Source organism: Equus quagga, chromosome 14, assembly GCF_021613505.1.
Source record: "Equus quagga isolate Etosha38 chromosome 14, UCLA_HA_Equagga_1.0, whole genome shotgun sequence".
NCBI classification, from domain to species: domain Eukaryota; kingdom Metazoa; phylum Chordata; class Mammalia; order Perissodactyla; family Equidae; genus Equus; species Equus quagga.
In genome coordinates, this window is record NC_060280.1 from 68,416,912 (window position 1) to 68,440,633 (window position 23,722).

General features: G+C 46.6%; 1 protein-coding gene across 1 annotated transcript in view; it reads left to right on the forward strand.

Annotated features, from left to right (window-relative positions):
- GRIK4 (glutamate ionotropic receptor kainate type subunit 4) overlaps positions 1-19,914 on the forward strand; it is a 388,041-nt gene extending 368,127 nt beyond the window's left edge. Inside the window, exons 18-20 of the mRNA XM_046684804.1 lie at positions 2,820-2,948; positions 17,051-17,169; positions 19,411-19,914. Of these exons, the coding sequence (XP_046540760.1) occupies positions 2,820-2,948; positions 17,051-17,169; positions 19,411-19,767 (605 nt within the window). The 3' untranslated portion in view covers positions 19,768-19,914. The remainder of the gene's footprint in view (positions 1-2,819; positions 2,949-17,050; positions 17,170-19,410) is intronic.
- Positions 19,915-23,722: the final 3,808 nt, after the last annotated feature.

Here is a 23,722-nt window from a genome sequence, read left to right on the forward strand (position 1 = left end):
AACTGACATGTAATATGTGCATCTTTGCTGTCAGAACTCTATAAATCATAGGTTTCACTTGTATCTGTGATGTGTGAAGAGTATGAGTTTGGAGTCAGGCAACGTACCCTGGTTACTGGTTGTGGGACCTTGGTTAGGTTATTTAACTTCTTTGAGTATCACTTATCTCATTTGTAAAATTAGGTTTCTAATACCTACCTCATAGAGTTATTGTGAGGGTTAAACCTGGTAATCTGGCACCTGCCTTACCACAGTGACTCCCACCTAGACTGTTTGGGGGAACATTAGTGCCCTCCCCATCTTTTCCATGGTTCTCTATGTTATTTGATAAAAGCAGATTTCTTCTTAAAGACTGGTCAGAAACCCAGCCAATGAACATAGATAATAACATGGTTCATCCTTGAACTCTCTACATTCTGACATTAGCAGTTCTGTAACCCAGAGGCCTCACTCAGGGCACTCATAAACCTACATACCCTCCACTTACCACCATATTTCATTGATGTCCATTAATACCACAGATTAAGGGCCCCTTTGAGAAATTCATTGACTGACATTTTGTTTCTAGGTGGTGGAGTCAACCACAAAATGAACTTAAAGTGCGCCTTGATAACACTCTAGCAATTTACCAAATTTAACTGAAATGTCAAATGCTTCAAAAATTTTCATGGAAAAAACCTATAGAGAGTTGACATAAAGCAGACTGACTCTAGAAATTTTCATCAACAACCAAGGAAAAAGGGAGGGAAACGCCTTTGTCCTGTATCTGACATGATGCTTTCACATGTGTGAACTCACTTAATCATCGTACCTACAAGGTAGATGTGGTCCTTCCCATTCTAGAGGATAGAACTGAGATTCAGAGCCAAGGAGTTACTTGTCCAAGGTCACAGAATGAGTAGAGAAGTTGAGCTTAAGCCTGGGATGCCTGTCTCCAAACCTAGTACTTCACTTACCAGACCGTGTTGCCAATGGGTCCCACCAGCTCGGCAGGACAGGATAGGTGGGGGAGGTGAGCTGTGGGCTAGCCCAGGTTCTCAGATCAGGCTGGCAAGAGCATTGTACGGTCCATTGATGAGACGGAATTTAGGTCCAGCTGAGGTTATGTCCAGGAAAGACAAGCATGTGTATCATCCTTAAGTGGGAAGTAAGGGCATATCTATAGAATAGGCAATGTGGTTGGACCTAGGGAAATTAAGAGAAACAGAATAAGGAATGAGGTGGAAAACTAGTCAGGGGGTTTAGGAGCTAAGTAGGCAAACGTGGAGTAAACAAAAGAATCCTTTCATGGGGCCCCTGGTGTGCTATTGAGGTTGGGATGAAAATGCCTTGAAAACTGCTTGAAGTGCCTTGTTGGGCTGGACCGTTGTCTCTAAACTTGGAATGTTCATTAGTCTCACCATCTAACACCGTCTGTTAGCTCAAGTAGCCATTTACTGTCGATGTGTATTAAGTACCTACTATATATGAGATGTCGTTGATGCTCACCCAAATCAGTTACACATACCCAGTTTGTTCTGGAGGCTTGGGGTTTGCATGCTCAAGCATAGTTGCATCTATAGCAGGGAAAGTTCTGTGTGTGTAGTCATGGGCTGTCAGAGTCCAAAGAGATCTGGGAGCTCATCTAGTTCCTTGCCTGTCAAAGTACATTCCGTGGCCCCGCAGCAGGCCATCCCTTTGGAGTTTGTTAGAATGCAGAATCTCGGGCTCCATCCCAGACCCAATGAAAGAGAGTCTATAGGTCTGCAAGATCCCCATGTGATTCCCTTGCACATTAAAGTTGAGAGCACAGGCCAATTTTTCCAAGCTTCCACCTGAATCCTTCACAATAGCCTTTTCCCCAAGGCATCTGTCCACATCAGGCCTTCAAAGAGCTTGGGCGAGCAACCTGGGCAGTTTAGTTGATTTCCAGCCTCTTGGCAGCTATTTCTTAATGATTTCAGGGCTTAGCCTGTGCTGGGCATTGAGCTTTCCATGGTTTCATTTAAACCTGTTTTTGTGATTAAACCTAAATTCCAGAACCAAAGCTCCTTGACCATATTCCATCAGAAAAATTAAAGAACAATTGCACTGAACAGAAGGCTTCTATCTGAGAAGGCAGGGAGGAGCGGCAGAAAGGGGTGATGGACACCAGTGGGTTCTGGGGCCCTGAGCAGGCAGCTCTAACAGTTGGGGATGCCTGGTAACAGGATCGTCCACACGGATGGAGGAGAGGACACTTCCATCACACTCTGGGGTAGCTCTTCTCTCGCTGGAGGCTGCTATAGGCAAACAATTGTCAGATGTAATGTAGTGAGAATTACAAGTGCCTGAAAAATTAATTTAGGTAAAGTAGAAAATAGACAACTGACTAACTGGGAGGTTTCTGACACAGAAGATTTCCCTCCTTGGCTTCCTGGAGGTGGATGGGAAATTGTACAAGCATCTTGCCCACATCAGTGGGCAGGTTGGTTAACCTGGGTAGAAGGTGGTGGTGCCTAGGTGGAGAGGTCAGGTGGCACAGCTGCCTGGAAAGCTGTCACTTGACCACACTGGTGTCTTAGCCATAGGTTGGACATGACAGTTAGGGCGGAGAGAAGGAAAGTAGAAATTCCTGAGTGTCCTGCATGAAGCCAGAAGTCCCCCCTCTCCACGGAAGTCCTCAGAATGAGCAAAGTGGAGAACAGTGCTCCTACAGGACCCTCCCCTCAGAAGGGGAAGTCATTCCCCTTCTGATGTTAAGTGGACAAAGTGGCAAGGATGTTTACTGGAACGGGAGCAGAGTGATGCCTAGGAGAGCGCTCACATCCTGTGTTCTGGGCTCTCCTGTGACCCTGCAGGCTCGGTTTTCCGGGACGAGTTTGATCTGGCCATTCTCCAGCTGCAGGAGAACAACCGCCTGGAAATTCTGAAGCGCAAATGGTGGGAAGGAGGCAAGTGCCCCAAGGAGGAAGATCACAGAGCCAAAGGTAAGGACGGTCAGGGCCTCTGCCTCCTGCCCGAAAGGACCAAAGCAGCTCGTTTCTGGTATCCAATTATGGGCAATGATTTCTAGAACACAGTGAGACTAAGCTTTGAAGGAACCTAGGGCTAGGCTGGGACTGGCTAGGGGTCAGTCCAGTCCCAGGGTCTTGGCATATTGTAGGTATCTAATGCCCACCTGGCGCACAAGTCCTAGAGATGCCACTTCTGCCATGTCTCCTGAATCTGGCCACCTCCTACCCCTGCACCACCACTTCCACCCTGGCCCAGGCCTATCACCTCACAACTGTGTGACTATACAAAGAGCCTAGTCTCCTTTCCACTCCTGCCCCATACACTGTAGTCTTCACCGGTAACCAGTGATGCTTTTCAGGTTGCAAATATGATTGCAGCATTGCCCTGCACAAACCTTCCAGTGGCTTCCCATCTCACTCGGAATAAAATTCAAGCTTTCTGTGGCCTCAAGGCCCTACCCTATCTGTTTCTCCCTCAGCCTCCCCCTTTTCTTTCTGTTCCCCAAGCCTCCCTTCCATCTCCCAGCTCCGGAATTGTGCTCTGTTCCCTCCTCCTGGCCTCCCTGGGGAAGCGCCCTCAGAGAGGTCTTCCCTCCTCGCCCCACCCATCTCTCCCATCGCCTGAACTCTGCTTTATTGTTCTTTCCAGACCTCATCTCTACCTAATGTTATATTTTCTATTTGTTTGTTTGTTTTCTTTCCACCTCTTCTACTAGAATGTAAGTTTCATGAGGTCAGGGTTGGTCTTCCTCATGGAGCTGTCCACAGGGCCTGGCTCATGGATATTTTATTGAATGAGTGGATGGATGGATGGATGAATGTTAGATCAGGCTGCATAGAAAGCAGTGACTGACTGACGTGCATAGCTGAGGAGTGTTGAGGGTCCCTGGGCAGCCAGGATTTTCTGTCGGTCGAGCACATCTCCTAGTTGGCCCAAGATAGTCCCGGATTACATCCTTGTAGATCAGGTAATGCCTGTTGGTTATTTTTAGAATTTTAGAATTGAGAATTTTCATTCTCAAAATGTCCTGGTTTGGACAATAAATCATATGATCACCCTAGTAATCTACTGCAGCCTTGCTAAAATATGCAACAAATTTACCTGTGCACGCTCTCCCCTAGTAAGGGAGCCAAGGAGTAAAATGAATGATACCACGTGCTTCCCTCTCTGCTCAGCGTGAATGATTATCCATGATGAGACAGTGAATGAGTGACTTTGTGTTTCTGAGTGTCTCTATGTGGATCATGGATCTCTATCCTGCAAGGAGAGGTCTCAGGCATGAGGACCTGTGGGGGCAAGCCCTTTGTAATTTAGAGGAAACGCTGCCCCTTCCCTCGCAGGAATCCAATGAGGCCACACACTTCTTGGCTTTCCACTCCCCAAAGGTCAAGTGTGGAAGAGACTAACTCTGTTCAGAGAAAAAAAGAAATGTGGGCGGTACAGAGGAAAAGTATCAGGAAAATTCTGTGGACTTGATAGAATGCACTAGATGTTGAACACGCCCAGGACCCGAAAAGGTAGGGAGGGTGTTGTGTGTGTGTGTGTGGGGGGGGGGGGGGTCATTGAAGGCAATAAGCCCCTTGAGGAAGGGTGCAGAGGCAGAAATTAGTGCAGTTGGCGGGGCTGTGAGCAGGGACCCCGGGTGGTGCAGGTGGAGCAGAGAAAGGTTCCCATGGGGAGAGTTGGGCTGCATTGAGCGTTTGTTCTAGGGAAGGTGTGGGTAGCAAAATGCTGCTCCACCACCCCCTCCCCATAAAAAGACACCTCGATTGAAAACAATCTAAATCTGACTGGACCTGGAATACTCAAAATAAAATGAGATTATTGATAATTTAACATAGGTCAATGTTGTTCTGTGATAACAATGAACTTTGCGGTGGTGGGAAGAGTGCTATCTTACCAAAGAGATGGAGGGAAACAGTAGTGGCTTTGATCTGGAGTAATCAAACAGAGAGGTGGCTCTGAGACCCAGAGCAGAGGGACCTTGGGTCCTTCCTCTGACAGATAAGTGAAATAGGAGCGCTGTCCAAGTGTCTGTCTCCCGAGATGCCGTTGGTCCCCTCTACCAGCAACCTCCCCACAGTGGGTTGAGTGCCTCCTGTGGTGTTGGTCTCCTCTGCAACTCCTCAGGCAACTCTTGGTCTCCTCTGCCTGGTTGATGGCACCTTAGATGTGGACCCAGTCTCATTTGTTTCTCTGTCCCAGCCTCCCCTAAGAGGCTATTGAGTAGGTACTCAATAAATGTTTGTGGGATGTGTGATTAAAGCTACTGACTGATAACTGTCAAAAGCTGCCGATTACTGTGTTCACCTGGGCCACACGAAAGTGACTAAGGGAACTGTGCTTTAATTAATTCCCAAGTAGCCTTCACACCCAGAGCTCTCCACTCAGTCCAGTTGCTGCTGCCTCTGAACAGCTGACTGAACTTACGCGTTGACACAGAGACACTGTAGATGAGGGAGGCTGGAGCAAAATGGGAGGTGGCCAAGAGCAAGGGCTCAGAGGAGTGCAGGGAACCCCACCAATTCCTGCATGGCCCCACCAGGCCCAGGCTGCCAGCGCTGGCCCACTACCAGTCTCCCTCCTCCCCTCCTTCCCATTAGTTGCAGTTTCCTCGCTTTCCTTGCCTTTGTAAACCTGATCCCGTTTGATCTCTTGGAGCCCGTTTTCCCTTGAGACTCACTGCTGAGTTGATCCCATCGCTCTAGATTTCCCTTTCATCCCTGACCCCTAAACCCAGCCACAGATCCTTCCCTTTGTGCACGTATTTATTTATTTGTGTTTATTTATGTCTACTGCTAATCCTGCAGAGAAACAGTTGGAGGGCAGCAAAACTGGCAAGTACAGGGATAATGACACAGAATCTGTGTGCCTTACAGTGTTCACTTAGGGACCTCGATTTAGATCATCTCTCTCCTATTCTAGATGTCACCCAAAGTCCAAGGGACTCTTCCCAACCCCCCCCCCCACCACCACCACCACCACCCTCCCAACCCAAGAATGGAGATCATCAAACTTTCACCCTCCTGCATACCTGTTTGTTCTGCTGACAGTGACTAGGTTGGTTCTCTTCCCTGAAGCAGTTTCGATAGGGTTCAAAATCATGGGCATTGTGTCAAACGGACTCCACTCCATAGATGGCCTTGTTATACACACCATGAAACATCTTTGAGCCTCAGTTTCCTTTTCTGGAAAAGAGAGATGAAAATAGAGGGCTCTTGTGAACAGTGAATGAAATAAATCATGTTAAACATTCAACAAAGTGTCCAGCACAAAGGAAATCAGAACTAATTTTATTCCAAAACTTGGGCCTAAAGGAGCTATTAAGGTGCCATGAGAGATCTGAGTAGTGTCCACAGCCACAGGTGTGCCTGACCATCCTGTACTAACCAAAGGCCAGATAGCTCTTCTAAAATCAACACTTAAGACGTTTATTTTGTGTCTCTTGGTATTTGTCCCCCATGGACTCTGAAAAACTCAAAGACAGGGACTGTGTCTTATTTATTTTTGTATCCCAGTGACCAGCGTATCTTCTGACATCAGTATTTGATGAAAGGATGAATAATAAATGAATGAATGAATGAGTGGGCAATCATCTCAAGGACCTCCAGACTTGTACCACTCCCTATATCTGTTTCCTCCCAAACAGGAACCCAGACACCCCAGGTGTTGGCATGGAAAGCGTTCACATAGGCCCCATTGCATCCAACAAACATTGTAAACCGTTCTTTACCAGGCACTGTACTAGGCTCTGAGATTACGGAAAAGAATAAGATATGCCCTCAGGAGGTTTAGAACCTAGAGAGAAGCACGAATACTTACTATGATGGTTGCACTGTAGGAATGCTTTAACAAAGCTGTAAAGAAAGGGCTTTGAAGCCCGGAGGAGGAAGTGCTTAATTCTGAGCAATGACCGGGGAAGGCTTTACAGAGGCACTTGGCCTGGACCTTGAAGCATCCATTAGGAGTCACTGCTTTAGGAATGTTGAGGAGCACAGTTAGTACACTCAGAAATTGGTTTGAATAAGTAGGATGAGGTTGGAGTTAAGAGGACATTGGAAACTGAGTAAAGGCATTTGGACTGCAAACCAGTACGTCTCAAACCTTCCCAGGGAAGGAATGACTAGCAGAGGAGACGGCGTGTGCACTCTTGGGGACCGGGAGACATGTATAAAGCAGCCCACCATGCTCGGAATTTCCTTAAAGTCTGTTTTATCCTAAAAAAAGTATGTGAATTTTGCATCTTACAACATAACATAGGCATGTTTATTTAATGTCAAAATGCTTTTGCCACCTAAACTCTAAGTAAAATCAGTGTCCCCAGGAAGATGCCCCATAAACCTCCCAGGGCTCTGCATATGTCTTAGCACACCAATGGCACACTGGACCGGGTTTGAGAATATTGGCTGCAGACCTCAAAGGTTCTGGGGTGAGATGTGGCATGATGAAAGCAGCTGCTGTGGGATGGAATTCTGAGCGCTTAGTGGCATTCATGGTCCCGGGGACGGTCATTGCCTGAGGAGGAACAAAGAGTCAAATTATTGGCTTTAAATTCCAAAAGAAGTTCTTACAAGGCAGCAGAGACAATGTTCTTAGAAGTCAACACTTTTGATTTGCTAGAAATGGTATTTTGGAATACAGAAGGCCAATACCCTAAGGAAGCTTGGCGTAAAGCTGACACCAGAAGTTGGAGAGAGAAACAAGAACAGAAGAGCCAGGCCACCCAGTGTGCAAACCAGATAAAAAGATGCCCTGGCCCGACAGGGAGCTTCTGAGCAGGAAAAGAGTGTTCGAATGTGGACGGTCCCTCAGAAAGAGGCTTGTGCCCTACTAGGGGATGGCAAGTGGCAGTTAGAACTCCTAGATTCATTGGGGATTTCAAGAGATAAAGAGATTTTTCTTTCTTCTGGAGTTTGGCAAGCCCCAGAAATATGTGTCATGGCATGGTGGAATGGGGGCATAAGAGATGGCACGTGGGGACCCAGGGCAGAGAGGGCCTAGTGACAGGCCTCTCTGTTCCTGCACCGCAGGAAATCTAAGTGGAATCCAGCATTAAGACCAGACACCTAACCCCGCCCCCATGATACTTGATCTCCTTCCCAACCTCAGACCTGAAATACATCCAGGAGTGAAGGGAAAGCAGAGAAAACACTGCATGTAACTGAATTTGAACCTAAATGACTGAGAAGTCTCTACATTTTCGGCAATCAGGTGGCAATGGGGAGTATGAGGTATAAATTAGGTACCTTTATAGAAAAATTGTTATAATTTTTGCAGAGTGGTTGGCTTTGGAAGCTTCTCCATTCCACAGAGCCTTAGGAAGACTGATTTGAGAGCAAAGTCCAGAATGGGTGGAGATGGGGCACAGACAGGGAGACCAGGCTCCCATGGAAGATGGAAAGCAGTAAACAGGAGGCTTCTGTCCACTCTGCACCTGGGGACCAAATGTTCCCCGGCACAGAGATGAGAACTGAGTGGATGAAAAGGGAAAATTAACAGTGGAAGTCATCCTACCCAGGTCCCAAATCTTCAGAAGATACTAGGGTTCTATCAACCAGCCACTGTTAACTTGCTTCTCTGTGGTCTGCCTTTGGCACGAGAGGGTGAGCTGTATTAATAAGTGATAATGTCCAAGAGGGAGCTGTCTGGGAGATACTATGCAAATCACTGTAAGAGCCAGGGCTTCGGCTCCCATCCCAGCCACAGCAGTTAATGCCAGTTTAATGCAGTGGCCCCATTTCTGCCATGGCTGAAGCCCAAACAAACATTACTCAGAGAGGCTAAAAGGCTCCCTGGCCCAGGGAAGGCCCACGTGACCTCCTTCAAGCCCAGCGAGAAGCACTAGCTAGAACAAGAGGTGCCGTCGCTTGGTCTCTATCTGGCGAGTTAGCCATCAGACTTACAGAACAGCACTCACTGCTCAGGAGCCCCTCTCCTGGGGCAGAAGAACGGAACCAGCATGACCTGAAAGAGCTTTTCCTTTAAGTCTTTAAATGGTCGCCAGGAATGGAGCCACAGGAACACTCTTTTTCCTTGTGTCTCAAATCGAACGAAGGGCAGTCATTTTAATTTGCTTTCCAAAGCAGCTCCTAGGCAATCTTTCATTTCGTGATTTGAATCACTTGGCTTTCACTTGTGCCCAAAGGAAGGAGAAGAATATGGGACAGGCAGAGAGGGACGGAGGTGAAGGGAACAGGGGGGGCGCGGGATCCTTCTTTAGGAAACCTCTGAAGGTGAGAGTGGCTATAGGCACTTTGGTTTCAATTCGAATGTACACACAATGTGAGGTGCCTAACATAATCCTTTTCTGCTTTGTTATCTTATTAAAATGCAAGAAATTTCAAAGAAAAGGATCTGGAGCTACCCCACTTCTAATCCAATATTACAGCTCAGACATCCCTGCCAAATCCCAGAGAAGAATCCTAACATTGGGATGATGCCACCAATCCTGAGTCTTTTTGCCAGGTGTTACTTGGCTCTAGTGGAAACCACAACATCACCCCTTCCCTTCCTCTCCCCATATTTCTCTCCCTGCCTATAGCTCAGTGACCATGTACCTTCATACGCAGGTAAATAAATGCAATGGCAGATCCTGTGCAAGACTGGAGCATTATGAAAAGAAGCAGGCTTCATTCCAGGCTGTTTCATTTTCTTCTGCCTTTTCTTTCCAAAAGAAAGAAAATTTTATTTATTTTCTCACTCAACTGCTATAAAAAGAAATATCGCTAGCCACTCACAGATGCCGGCATCCTGATTCAAGGGGATTGGATTACCGAAGGCCTTGCTGAACACTTGCTAGACAGAAAGGTAGTCGGTAAATTCCAAGGAAATTAAATACCTTTATCTCGAAAAACACAAGCTCACAATCGGGCTTCAAAGGCACATAAATACACCACCAGGCTGTGAAAATCAGGGTCCTCTTTCAAGGATGGAAAAAAGGCCGGTGGCATTGACTCACAAAATCCTTAGAGAGCAGGAAGTTTGCTGTTCTGGCACAGCGGGAATGAAAGTGTGAGACATCTTAGCAAGAGTGGAGGCAAGTGATGACAGGGGGGTTTCTGGAGACAGTTCTCTCTCTTTCTTCTCAGGGAGCCCAGCCCGATTGTCCTGGCTCTCTCTGTTTTCTTTGGAGGCAGCCAAGACTGGAAACCCGAATATGGGAGTTTAGACAGTGTCTTGAAGAGATGCTTGCAGAGGAAACCTCTCCCTAATCAAATCAGATTGATTGCTGAGAGATGGAGAAAGCGCAGGGGGGTGCCAGAAAGCACGACCAGGAACAGGCAAATGGTGGCCCAGTGTGTCTGCATCAAAGGAGGTCAGCAATTAGAAAGACTGCAGCCCAACTTTGCCTGGAAACTGAGCCAAGATTAAGTCAATAAATCATCAATTCAAACATTGGATATATTGTTCTCAAGGAAAGAAGAGGATTTTATAAGTGGAAATAATAGGCCATACATCAGACCCTCTTCCCCGGTCACTCTGGGGAGCTGTCTCAGGAATGAATTCAGTCATCAGGGTGCCCGGTTGAGTTCTGTGATCACGCCCCTGTAGCACAAGGGACACCAAGTTTTGGGGAGGGGTGGTGTGGGGTGGGGGTCAGGGCCCAGGCTCTGGCTTCAGTTTGGATCTGGCACATCCCCTTGTCAGCCTTGGGACCCTGGGCGGGTTGCCTGACCCCAGGATCTTGGTTTCCCTCTCAGGATAATGGAAGTAATAGAGTGCCAATTTCACAGGGCGACTGCTGGGATCGGATTAAAATGTTTAGCACAGTAACCTTGCTCATAGTAAACGCTCAAAAAGCCCAGCTTCATTTTTATAAAGAATGTTATCTGGGCAGTCGGATTTACCTAGATTTCATATCTTAGCCATCAAAACTTAGGCAACTTAAGTTCTCTGAATTTCCCTTTCTTTAACTGTGGACTTTCTTTACAGGTTTTGATGACAATTGAATGAGATCGTGAATGCTTAAAAATATGAGGCACTTGAGCTCATATTTTGGAAAATTGTAAAGTGCCTCTCCCATAACTTGTGTTTTGAAATATTGCAGGGCCGGCCCCATGGCCGAGTGGTTAAGTTCTCGCACTCCACTTCGGCGGCCCAGGGTTTCACTGATTCGGATCCTGGGTGCGGACATGGCACCACTCATGAAGCCATGCTGAGGCAGCATCCCACATAGCACAACCAGAACAATCTAAATCTAGAATATACAACTATGTACTGGAGGGCTTCGGGGAGAAGATGAAGAAGAAAAAGAGACAGAGAAGATTGGCAACAGATGTTAGCTCGGGTGCCAATCTTCAACAAAAAAAAAAGAATCAGTTTAAAAACAAAGAAATATTGTGAAATTTATGAGATGCCTCTCCCATCCCTCTTGTATTTTGTGTCCCTTTCCTTACTCTTCTTCCATCACTATCTCTAGAATCTACTAGGTCTGGTCAACGGATGTCACAGTGAATGCAAGAAGAAATGGCAAGCTTGCATTTCACAGTCCTCAGCAGTGCAAACATGACAAATCACTTTAGGTTTTCTGGGAAGGTCATACAGGTCAGCTCACACAAGGGCACCTGAGGTTGCTATTTACAGCAAATAAGTCCATGGAGACAGGACCATTTAATGTATTTGCATAGATTTAGGTGAATGCAACTCTGAAATAGAAAGTGCTTGAAAGTCATACTGGTCAAAGAATCCTTGTGCTTGTCGAAAGTTTTCAGTGTGAAACATTGCCCAGAGCTGCAGCACCTGGCATAGTGCTCAGCTCAGGGAAGCTCCTCCAGAAAGATGTGTTGACTGACTTCAAGAGCAAATACACTGTCCCTTGATGGGATTGTGGCGCCAGTCTCCTCTCTCTGCACCTGCCTCCGTGGCTCCTGTGCCTCTGCCTCTTTGCCTCTCAGGCTACAGCTACCCCTTCCTTATTCAAAAGCAGCTTCCCTGCATCTCAGCTGCAAATTTCCACAGTGCTACCTGAGCTATATGAGGGTTTTAAGGCCTGAGACATACGTGCCCCTGAATCCAAGAAGTGATTATGCACCGGGCAGACCTGGAGGCAGAGCAGGTGGGTGGGAGGAGATTCAGATCCACTCAAGGCACTCCCTTCCAGGTTCCCATTCCCTTCTGTAGATCTAGAGACAAAGCAAGTAGTTCGTTTGCATTTGCCAACTATCGGTGGTATTTGTGGACAATCTGTGAGGGATGACAAAGTTAGTATTCAATCAACCAGGAGTCTGCAGGGCCAGTTCGAGTGTATTCCAGTCAATACAGTCTTGTGGCTGGGGCGTAGCTGAGGCTCAGAGACTCAAGTGTCAGGAGAAAATCTCGGTTTGAAAGCCTTCTGTCTAGATGACTTCTGTGTGATCCTGTCTGAAGAAGGGAAGGGAGGGGTGATGAGGTGTCCCCCTTGCAGGTGCTAGGGTGTCTGAGTGCGGTGAAGGCCTTGTGGTCGGGCTGGAGGGAGTCCACATCCGAGCTCCTCTGAGTAATGGCCGTGTGCTATGGAAGGCATCTGACTTCTAGGAGAATGACTGATGACAGTGTTAAATGGCACGGCTGCACGCTCCTAACACTCGCTTCCCGCTCCCCGCTCCATCTGTTTCTCATCTCTGACTCTGCCAGCAGTCTATTCTTGCTTCCACTTTCCAATAAGTTCCTAAAGGCATGAGTGGTATACAAGCCTCGCTCCTGCGGGGAGGAGGCCACTCAGCCAGGAATCAGCACACTGGAGCCAACACCCGTGATTAACATGCTGGCCCTGAAACTCAAGAAGCTGGGAAAGAAAGACTGTGGGGTGTTTCAGTGATTCATGGTTTCTACCAGCATCCTGTTAAAACCTCAGCTCCTCCGAGAAGCTTTCCCTGATCTAATCAGAATTATTCCAGCACAGATCACCTGTCTGTTTATCACCCTTGCCGATACCCCCGCCTGTCCAGGACCTGGGCACAGTCAGTCCACATTGTGGATTACCCATCTCAATGCTCAGTCCACATTGTGGATTACCCATCTCAATGCTCAGTCCCACTTTGGCCAGCCACTCAGTACAGTCTGGGCCATCTGCCTCTATGACCAGGCTGGGAGCACTCAACGAGGACTGTCACACTTTACTATTGTTTTAAACATAAACTTAATTAGGAATGAATACATATCACCCGATGGAGCCAAAGCTTTTGATAACACTGGCTTCTACATCTGGGATGTCTTTGTCTTCTTTCTGCTGCTCATCCTTCCAACAAACGTTTATTGGGCTCTTGTTATGGGCCAGGCACCCTGACTGTGGGGTCACACAGTTGACCAAGACATGGATCTTTCCCTCAAGGAGCTCACAGTCCAGTGGGAAATCTAGATATAGAACATTAAACTAGCATATTATTTTATGCAATATTAGAGGGCTACATGACGCATTATCAGTGAAATACAAAAGTGGTATGACTAACAGTCAGGTAAGATCAGAGAAGGCAGCCTGGAGGAAGTGAGCCCTGAGCTAAGTCTCCAAGGAAAGCTCGAGGTTAGCCGGGTGTGTGTCTGGGGGTGGGCGTTCCTCTTCCAGGCAGAGATCCTGACAGGAGTAAAGGGACAGAAGGTAGGAGCTGCATGATGTGTACTGAGAACTGTAATCAGTTCTGAGTCGCTAGAGGATGTGTCGCAGTCAGATTTTGCATCTCAGAAAGATCACTCAGAAGGTAGAGTTGAGGAGGACACAGCTACAAGTGGGGAAATCGTTCTCTGAAGGCTGCTGAAATAGTCCAAACAAGAGAGGTGAGAGCCTGAACTCGGGACATGGTAAGAGAGATAGGAAGGTAAGAAACAGGAAAGCATTTAGGAGGTAAAATCAGCAGGACTTGGTGACGGCCAGTGCATGGAGGAATGGCAAGAAACCAAATGCAGGAAGATGAGGAGCGAGTGTGCAAGCTCGCTCAGAGCAAGCAAAGGCGATTGAGAAGAGTGGAAGAGAGCAGAGAGCAATGGCTTTATAAAGAGCCAAGAAGGAGGTGTGGTTGACAATGTCAAGTGCCATGAGAGGTCACTTAAGACCGGGACTGGAAAATTTCCAATAGGTTAGAAACAAAATGTTCCTCGGTGCCCTTGATGAGGGTGGTTTTCGGGGTGCAAGACAAAATGGCATGGGATGAGGAGTGAATAGAAAAGACAAAAGTGAATTCAGAATGGAATTATTTTCTCCTTCAGATACTATAGACTACCAAGAACCTAAAAGCTTTTCAAGCATCCAAAATTATGTTTGAGGTCTGAAAAAATTATTAGCTTCAAAGTGCAAAAAGAAACCGGCAAAATTAAATTGACATGTTTAATTAAATATCTCCAAAATGTAACATTGTCTCGACTTCATTAATTTTTAAATTTAATATTCATAAAAACTTCATTACATTTAGAAACAATTTTGGGGTTCTATTTTTCTCATTTTGCAAACATTCCCTTGTATGCACAATGATTGCTGAGAAATCACAGCCAATTATAGATTAACTGTTTCTTGCCACTCAGTCACAGCAGAAGCAAAATTTTAAAAATGCATTTAACGTAAGATGTGGGTGCATTTGCTTCTCCTTGCTTTGATGTGAGATCAGGCCTCCAAATATAAGCATTTTCAGGGCTTTAAAATGTCTTAAAATAGTTCTGGTATAGACAACTGTTCAAAAAGCTTGGCCGGGGAAGGAAGGAAAGAGAAGGGGCGTTCACTAGACAGAGCTGGAAGGGGAAGAAGGATTTTTTATTTTTCTTTAAGAAGAGAGAAACATGAGTGTGTGTATCTGCCGAGGGAAAGAGTCAGTGGGGAGGAAAAGATTGAGGAGGGCCGGGTGGAGACCATGAGAGGCAGGGGAAGCAGCTAGAACCCAGAGGGCAGAATTGGACCTGGAGACGGCGCAGTACAGCTCCTCTGCAGAAACAGGAGGGGAGATTGAGGCCTTTCAAGGGATGCTAGTCTCTTTCCTATATCAGGCAGCACTGTCCCAAAGTGATGGAGAGTCTTGTAGTACCTCATAGTCACTTGAGGACTCTGTTTACCTCAACAGGTAGGCATCCTTAGTATCACAGTTGTCACCTCCCCTTCAGTGGGGATCTGCATCCAGCCTTTCTCCACAGGCACCACTGGCGAAGCTAGTTTGTCCATGATGCTCAGATGCACATCCCAATACCCCAGTTCCCACCACCTTTAAGCTTGTGGCTGGAGCATCTGCCTGCATGTGCCGGCTCCATCCTTAGTGCATTTCCTCTGAAGTGTCCCTTTTGTCCTCCCCAATCATATGGATCCTGATGCTCATTTGGTCAAAAACCTTCTGCCCAAATGGTCCCAGGTTAGGAGGGCAGGTGTTCAAAAGAACCCCAAGCACCTTCCTCCTGGGAGGTAGAAATCTACTCCAAACCCCGTGTGCCTTCCCTTAGAATTGAGTTTTTAACTTTGATTATTCAAACTAGAGGATCTCATATTCACACAGGTACTCAAGAGTTGACTGTGTGGACCCGCAGACCAGAGGACATAGGCCACTGATGCATTCATTACGTGAGCCCTCAGAGCCATCGTAGCCGATTATTAGTATAGGCAGGCACTGCACTGCACTGTTATTTTTTACTTATTTATTTTTGAGGAAGATTAGCCCTGAGCTAACATCTGCCACCAATCCTCTCTTTTTGCTGAGGAAGACTGGCCTTGAGCTAACATCCATGCCCATCTTCCTCTACTTTATATGTGGGACGCCTACCACAGGATAGCTTGCCAAGTGGTGCCATATCCACACCCGGGATGCAAACTGGTGAACCCCGGGCCACCGAAGCAGAAGGTGCGCCCTTAACCACTGCGTCACAGGACTGGCCCCTGCGCTGTTATTTTTAAAACAAAACAAAAACACTCAAGGCTCTGTGAGAGGAAACCCAAGGCATCTTGAAATGGCTAGGGAAGACAATTTTTCAGCTTCCCAAGGTGGAGAAGGTAGTGTCAGATTTCTGCTCCTCCACCGTGTCTCATCTCTTAGTGTTGTGTGAAGCCGGCTTTCCCTAGCAGTGACACGGCTCCACGTCCCATGACCGCACTCCTGATTAAACAGACGCTCCGCTGTGCCAGCACTCTGGAACAGCACAGGATGTGAGCTACCCTCTTGGCATCTTCCTGGATAAAAGATGTTTTTTGGTTTCTGATAGTGGCCTCTGTTGACTCAGGGTTTCAGATGTTTATGACACTCCCCTAAAGTCTGAGTTTCTCCAAAACCGGAAAAGCATCCCGTTACAGGCCTAAACTCACTGTTTGATGCTATGGAAATGAAACAACCATATAGTTCTACAAATGTTTATTGAGTATATACCATGTGCCAGGTATGGTGCTGGGCAATGAAGACACGAGCAGAAACTACACCTGACTTCATGGAACTTCCAGTCATGTACAATGCTTCCCAAAATATCGGTTTGCAAGCTAACTTTAGGCCTCAATCACCTGTGAAATGCGTTTGAAAATATAGATCCTGGGCCCCATCTCCAGAGATATGGATTCAGTAGGTCTTGGGTCAGGACTAGGAATCTATCTTTTTAACAAGCTTCCCAAGTGTTCTGATGGCAGCCAGGTTTGGGAACCACTGGCCTGGTGAGATAAAACCTTTACTTTCCAAATAAGTATTTTAGTAACATGTTGACAGATAGGTAAACGTAATTTTTTCTATCTACAGTTTGGCTAAAACAATTGCTTTCTATCATGCAAACATGATATTAGGAAGATTGACTAAATTTTTAATGGAATTGCTAGAATTTACAGGGGTTTTGTATCATGTCTCTATAGGCTAAATCAAATTTTCCTGAGCCTTTTCCTTAAAATGACCCTCACCTCCACCCCAGTCAGCCATCTGGACGATTCTCACCAGTCTCCTCCATTTGCAGCTCGAGCCCCCTCCTTTCTTTTACTCCAGCTGTGCTGCATTGTTTTTCCTCAGAAGAATAATTATATCTCATCAAGGAATATGTGTGTAAAGTATCTACAAGACCCAAGTTCTGGTCGTTTAAGTGACTTTCAGCATTTTTGGCAGAATGATTATGTCTTCCAGCTCTTTGACACTATTTTTTGTTTGTTCTCACTTTCTTCCAGGACTGGGAATGGAGAATATTGGTGGAATCTTTGTGGTTCTTATTTGTGGCTTAATCGTGGCCATTTTTATGGCTATGTTGGAGTTTTTATGGACTCTCCGACACTCAGAAGCTACTGAGGTAAACCTTCAAAGGGGTATGACCATAGTGTTGGCAGACGGGGCCAGGTTCACAGGCTCACGGGTATACAAAAGTCATTCCAGACAAAACCTGTGAAATCCCACAAGAGGGTGGAGCACCCCCAGGACAGTGCAATGGAAAGAGTCCCAGTCTCGAGGGCAGGAGATCTGGGTTAATGCGTCCTCACTTACTAATGATGCAGCCATGGAAAGGGCACTTAACCTCTGGGCTTCAGATTCTTCTCTGAAACCGTCCAGCAAAGAAACATGTGAAAAATGTTTTCTGAACAACAAAGTCTTACACAACGACTATTTAAGACGTAGTACTGTAAAGAAAACCAGGCGAAGGTACCAGGTCGCTAAGAGAAACAATGACAGTTCTTCCATCTTAAGTATGTTTTTGCCTTACACCCGTAGAGATATCTCGAGTCACGTGAGCCCAAGAATTGCATCTTCCTTCTCAGGGATTTTGAATAAGTTTTTTAATTTTAATTTTAATTTTAATTCCCAAACCTGTGGCTTAGAAACTAGGTTAATATAAATTTCACGCAGATTGGAGTCTGAGAAGAAGGAACAAGACTTTATCCCATTCTACCTCCATTCTACCTCCGAGACAGGGCACACAAATCCTTACATGCTGATTGCAGAATTTGGGTTTTAAAGTACATTAGCCTCTTTCTCAATCTCCCAACTCTGGATCTTCCTAAAACCTCCTTCCTAATTGGCTCTGGAGAAGCAGCTCAGCACAGTTCATAACTGCACAGTGCCCCTCCAAAACCAGGGAGTCCAGCCCCATACAGGCCTCCATACAACACTGCCTGCCAGTCCTTGTGCTCTTCCGTGCTCCATCTCTTTCCCATTTCCCAATAGGACTGCCACGCTGTCACCCACTCCTCACTCCCCTTTGCAACGAGCTCTGTTTTACCTCCCACCTCAGCAAGAAATCAGATACCTCTCTGTAGCTGCTTCAGGTAGAGGATCCGTGCATGTTTGGTTATTCTCCCAAGAGCTCACCTATGGTCTGGACGTACTTTGAAAAATCCAATGGGGAGTTAAAAGCCCTTCCAATAGCTAAAATGAAGAGTAAGGCTACGTTAACTTTTTACTACGGTAGAACAACTGTCCTGTTGACAGAACTGGAAGACTGGAGGAAAGAACACAAAAGAACAGAAGGCTGCTTCTCCCCTCATGGTCTGGGAAAGTGTCCTTTCCAGCAGAGAGTAGAGAACTGAGCAGAGCAAGCGTGTGCTTTGGAGTAGATAGGTTTAGCTTCAAATTCTGGGTCAGCTCTTTGTTAGCAAGTAATTTTTAGCAAGATACATAACTTCTCTGAGCCTCCATTTCCACACCTGCAAAATGGGTATAATAGTAGTAGTGGTCCAGGTTCAAGATTCTTCATCCACCGTTTGGAAACCTGAGAAGCTTGGAAAGTTCCAAGTTTTTGTAAGTTTGATGCAAATGCATTTTGCAACAAAAGTTGACTTGAACTTATATAAGGCTAATGTTTATGGGCTTTCTCTCAAGCAGTGTGAACATACATAGATTTTGCTACAGAAATATTGGGTGTGATACATAATATACTCCATGTCTATGGTATTACCTTCCTAAACTCCAAATTATTCTGAAACACCGCTGGACCCAAGGGTTTTATTTTAGGAGATTGTGGATCTGTAGGAGTAGTGGTTGCTGTCATTTTTATTGTTATAGTTATCATTCGAATGCACCCTCTCCAGCCATAACCCATTGATTAAAAGAAATGAGAATCTTTGGCCTGAGAACAGAATGTTCATGAAGACATGGCAGCTTTTTCAAATACTTGAAAGACTGACATGCAGTGGATGGGTTATTTATTTAGTCGGCTTCAAGGTCCAAATTTATCCGGGATCAATGGATAAAATTTCAGGGAGAGGAATTAAGTCAATGGAAGGAAGCAGCTTTTAACAGAAATGTACAAAAATGCCACTGGGCTCTTTCCCAGCATGGTGAGGTCATGTCTTTGAAGGTGTTCAAACAAAGATTGGGGAATCAGCTGGCAGGGCTGTTGAATATTACGGTATGGAGGTTTGAATATTAAATGGAGGCTGGGAGTGAGGAGATGGATTGCAAAACCTTCATATAATCTTCATCCCTAAGATTCTATGATTCTGTGAGATTGTCCGTAACCCCCACCCGAACAGACCCGCAGAGGACCCATGGGGGCTGGTTCTGAAAGGTTGGGCTGTGACCTCCTCCTTTCTTCCAGGTGTCCGTCTGCCAGGAGATGGTGTCCGAGCTGCGCAGCATCATCTTGTGTCAGGACAGTGTCCACCCCCGCCGGCGGCGCGCCGGGGTGCCGCCACCCCGGCCCCCCATCCCGGAGGAGCGCAGGCCCAGGGGCACGGCGACGCTCAGCAACGGCAAGCTGTGCGGGGCGGGGGAGCCCGACCAGTTGGCGCAGAGACTGGCGCACGAGGCCGCCCTGGTGGCCCGCGGCTGCACGCACATCCGCGTCTGCCCCGAGTGCCGCAGGTTCCAGGGCCTGCGGGCGCGGCCGTCGCCGGCCCGCAGCGAGGAGAGCCTGGAGTGGGAGAAGACCACCAACAGCAGCGAGCCCGAGTAGCCCCGGCGAGACAGACGCCTGGAGACAGGTGGAGAGGCCGGTGGGGCTGGGCAGGCGCTGCTATCTGCGGGAGCCCAGACTTGTACAGCGTCCACACTTCTCTCTGGATTTTGGATCCAGTAACTTTACAAAAAGATCAAAGAGCCTGACGCCCCAGCCAGAGACAGCGCCCTCGTCCGGGAGCCGGGTTCACCCAGAGACGTTGCACCAAGTGGCAAAGGGACGCCCTCCCTCCCGGCCACCAGGACCCATCCTCTCCCAGCGGGCCTTTCCCTCCTGCCAAAATTACAGAGTCTGGGGTGGGAGTCCCTGCCCAGAACGCTCTGACGAATTGGTGGCATCGTCAGTTTAATTTCCCCCTAGGAAGGGGCCGTTGTACCCTGGGTCTAGTTCTTACAGGAAAAAAAAAAAATTAAACTCAACAGGGACGTTTTCCTTTTCTGGATTTGTATATTTTTGTTAGCGTTCTTTTCTTTTAGTTTCTCTTTTCTCTCCTCCCCCTTTCCTCCTTTGTTGCCTTCTCAGTCCTCTTCGTTTGTTTTGTTTTCTTGGAGGGGAGGCTGGGTTAGGGAATGGAAGTCTAAATAATCCCTGTTCCTTTTTCCTAAATTTTGGGATATGGAGCAGCCGATGCATCAGATTTTAGGTGCTGAACTCTCCTTCCTGTGTGGTGACTGGGGGCCCTGCGGAGTGTAGGAGAAGGGTCTTGGGAAGAATAAGGTGGAGAGGTTCAAAGAAATCCATTAAAGTAATTTTTTAAATGCCAAAAACCAATTAACTCATGGTTCACTCAGACAGACCTAGAGATGCCTGGGATTCCAAGGGTTAATATGTCTTTTCTTTCTCTTTCTCTTCCTGACTCCCACTGTTCTTGGGTTTGACTTGGTCTTCTGGGAATGGGATCTCTGAAGCAGAGAGACAGGGGAGGAGAGCAGAATGCACCCAAGATCCCCGGGCCTTCTTTGAGGAGCAGAGAGGGCACACAATTTTCCCATACCGTGGCCTTGGCTTCAGATAGAACGCACCGTTCACACCGGAGGAGGGATGGGGCCACCCTGGGGGATGGTGCATACTTTGTCAACTGCACCTCTGAAACCAAACTCAGTAGCTGCCTATGAAGACAGAGCCCCAAGGCTATCATGGATTGAGTGATTTCTTGTTACTAGACGTGAGACCTGGGGGCAAGTGTGTGTGTGTGTGTGTGTGTGTGTGTGTGTTTATTAAATGGAAAGACCTTAAGTACTCAAGAATTTACCAGGTTCCTGGGAGAGAGGTGGAGACTCGTAGCCAATACACAGGCCTGGGAACTAGGGACTCTCGAGTCCTCAGCTTGGGCAGTAGCCCCCTTGTGTGACTTCAAGTAAAGCATTTCACTTCTCTTCCATCTGATAGCTTTTCAGACCGTCGGATGTCTGCTGGGTACTGCTGTACCTGTGAGCCGTGCGCAGGGGCTGGAGCGCTCCCCTGATGGGAGGGGCGAGGCGGCCCAGCAGCTGCTTGACCTTTGCTTGGCTTCCCCAATTGGAGTTTCACACAGAGAGTTTTCATTTTCTGATGGAAAACAAATTCTATGCAATTTCTGATTGTAAGCTTAGAGAATTCAGAGGGAGAGAGAAATAAACAGCCGATAGCACCGCCTCCACCTCCACCACCACCGCCACCACCACCACCTTGAAGCAAATTGTCCTCACATTGTTTCTGTTCTGAATGTACTAAAATAAAGACATCTTTGGAAGATGACAAGCTTAATTCCATGTTTTTGTGGTTTGGGTAGGTTGACATCCTTTTTGTGCCAGGACTATTAGTTACAGCTGCCATCCTGGGGGCCACATGGTACCCTGATTATTCCTATAAAGGATGCCAGTTTTGTCCTCGGCTGAACTTCCTTCTCTTGAATTTGAATCCTTTTTTCCTCTTTAACCATCAAATGATGGCAAGTTGTGCAGGACACGAGTTTCTTTTTTAAACCTTGCCTCAAGCCTCATGGAGAAACGTGGATTTGGTGGGAAGGGCTCCTGAAGGCCGAGTGACCGCAGACCCCAAAGGTGCCACACTGCTCCAACCTGCAGCTCCATCCCTTGCTTCTGACAATGTGGTCCCAACTGTCAGATCACATTTGGGGTGGGAAGGGTTGTTTTTTTAAAAACTTGTTTTTATGAGCAGGACATCTTGATCAATAGCAGACTTTTTTTTAATGGATTAGTGAAATAAATGTCCCCATGAATCATTTATAAAGTCTGTTTCTTTCACTATGTGCAAAGACAAAACTGACAGCGCTAGACAGTTTCTATGAGCTGTTGGGACCGTCGCTGCACCTCGCTCAAGCTGGGGAGTGACTTTGCAACCAGCTAGTTCTCTTCCTTGGTTTGTCTCCGCTTTTGATCAGTTGGTTGTTGGCTTTCTTTTCCATTCTGTATTTTCTATCTGACTCTGTATACTGTATAACGGAGTTTTTCTTGTCTATCTTTCTTTGAGTGGAATATTTACAATAAAACAGAAACAAACCCTGAAATGTTAGTGATGGATGAAAGCTGTTTTGGTTTGGAAAGAGTGGTTCAGTGTGTCTGATATCCGGGTACTCTAAAAGCAAATCAAAATATAAGCCCATTTATCTCTTCCCCTCCACCTGCCCGTCTCCCTCCCTCCCTCTCTCCTCCGCCCTGTCTGCTCCCCCACCCCCTTCAGCTCTTTGTTCAGACCCTAGAGAAGTCTAGGTGGCTTCTTTCCCTTCATAGTCCTGGGAGTGTGAGCCAATCCCCCCCAAACGGATACACATGTTAATGAAGTTCAGGCTTCGTGGGCTTTTGTCTTCCTAAATGCACTTTCACAGAATAGTCATCTATTCATACCTAGGGAAACTCTAGTCAGATATCACCCCAGATTCCACTGGGAGCTGGAAGATTACATCAATTAAAATATAATACTTTGCTTTATTTCTTTTAATTGCCTTGCAGGGCCCCAACTGTCACAAGATCTCTACCTCAGAACCCAGGTGGGGTGTAAGTTGAGCATGTAGATGGCCGAAAATCTTTTGGCTTCCTCTAATCCAGTGCTCATATGAGAATATCCATCCTGGGAATTTGCCAGCCGGCCCTCTTATTGGTTAGGTGAGACCGAAATATCATGATAACCAACCCACCTGGGGCCACTCTGTGAAAGTTTATTAGTTTTGGATTCCAAGGAGTTTAATTTTCTTTCGGAATCCAAGGGGGACTTCCCCATGGTGTAGGAGTCAAGTACATGAGGCCAGAAAGGGCTAGGGCATTTCAGACGTGACAGATTGGTGGTTTGAGTGAAGCTTGAGAGAACCGTTTGTGGCCCTCCCACCAATGGGGTATGCGCAGCGAGCTAAAATAGTCTGGAAACGATAAGGGAGATTCTATTCCCTGACTGGTTGTCAGCTCTCTCAAGGTAATAACAAAGAGGCCTGTTTGGAAAATTCAGAGAAGGCATTCCTTTCATAAAGATTTTACTTAAAGCTAGTGCTTCCTGTGAGGCCTTCTCAAAGAGAGCAATTAAACCTTTAGTTGCTTTGAGCTATGAGCTATTCCTGTGCCTTTCTGGGAAAGGTCACTTTCTCCCCAAAGACAGGAGGTCCCCCACTATTACCCAAACAGGGAGTGCCCTCAGGGGCTGACAACCCGATCATCCTACAGCGAGCCTCAGAGATGGGTGATATCATGCCTTTGGAAAACTATTCTCATAGGAAAAAAAAAAAAAATATATATATATATATATATTAATCTCATAACTGGGTGTGGCTTCCAAAGGAAAAAAATCTCCAAGTTTTAGAACTGAAGGGGTCAACAACCTCATTGTAATTTAAGGGCAATCAGATAAGAGAAGTTCTGTCACTACTGATAGAACATTATCCTTCAAATTTTGTTAATTTCATACTAATTTCCAAATCTGAAGAATGGATGAAAAAAACACTAATATTACCATTATACAAATA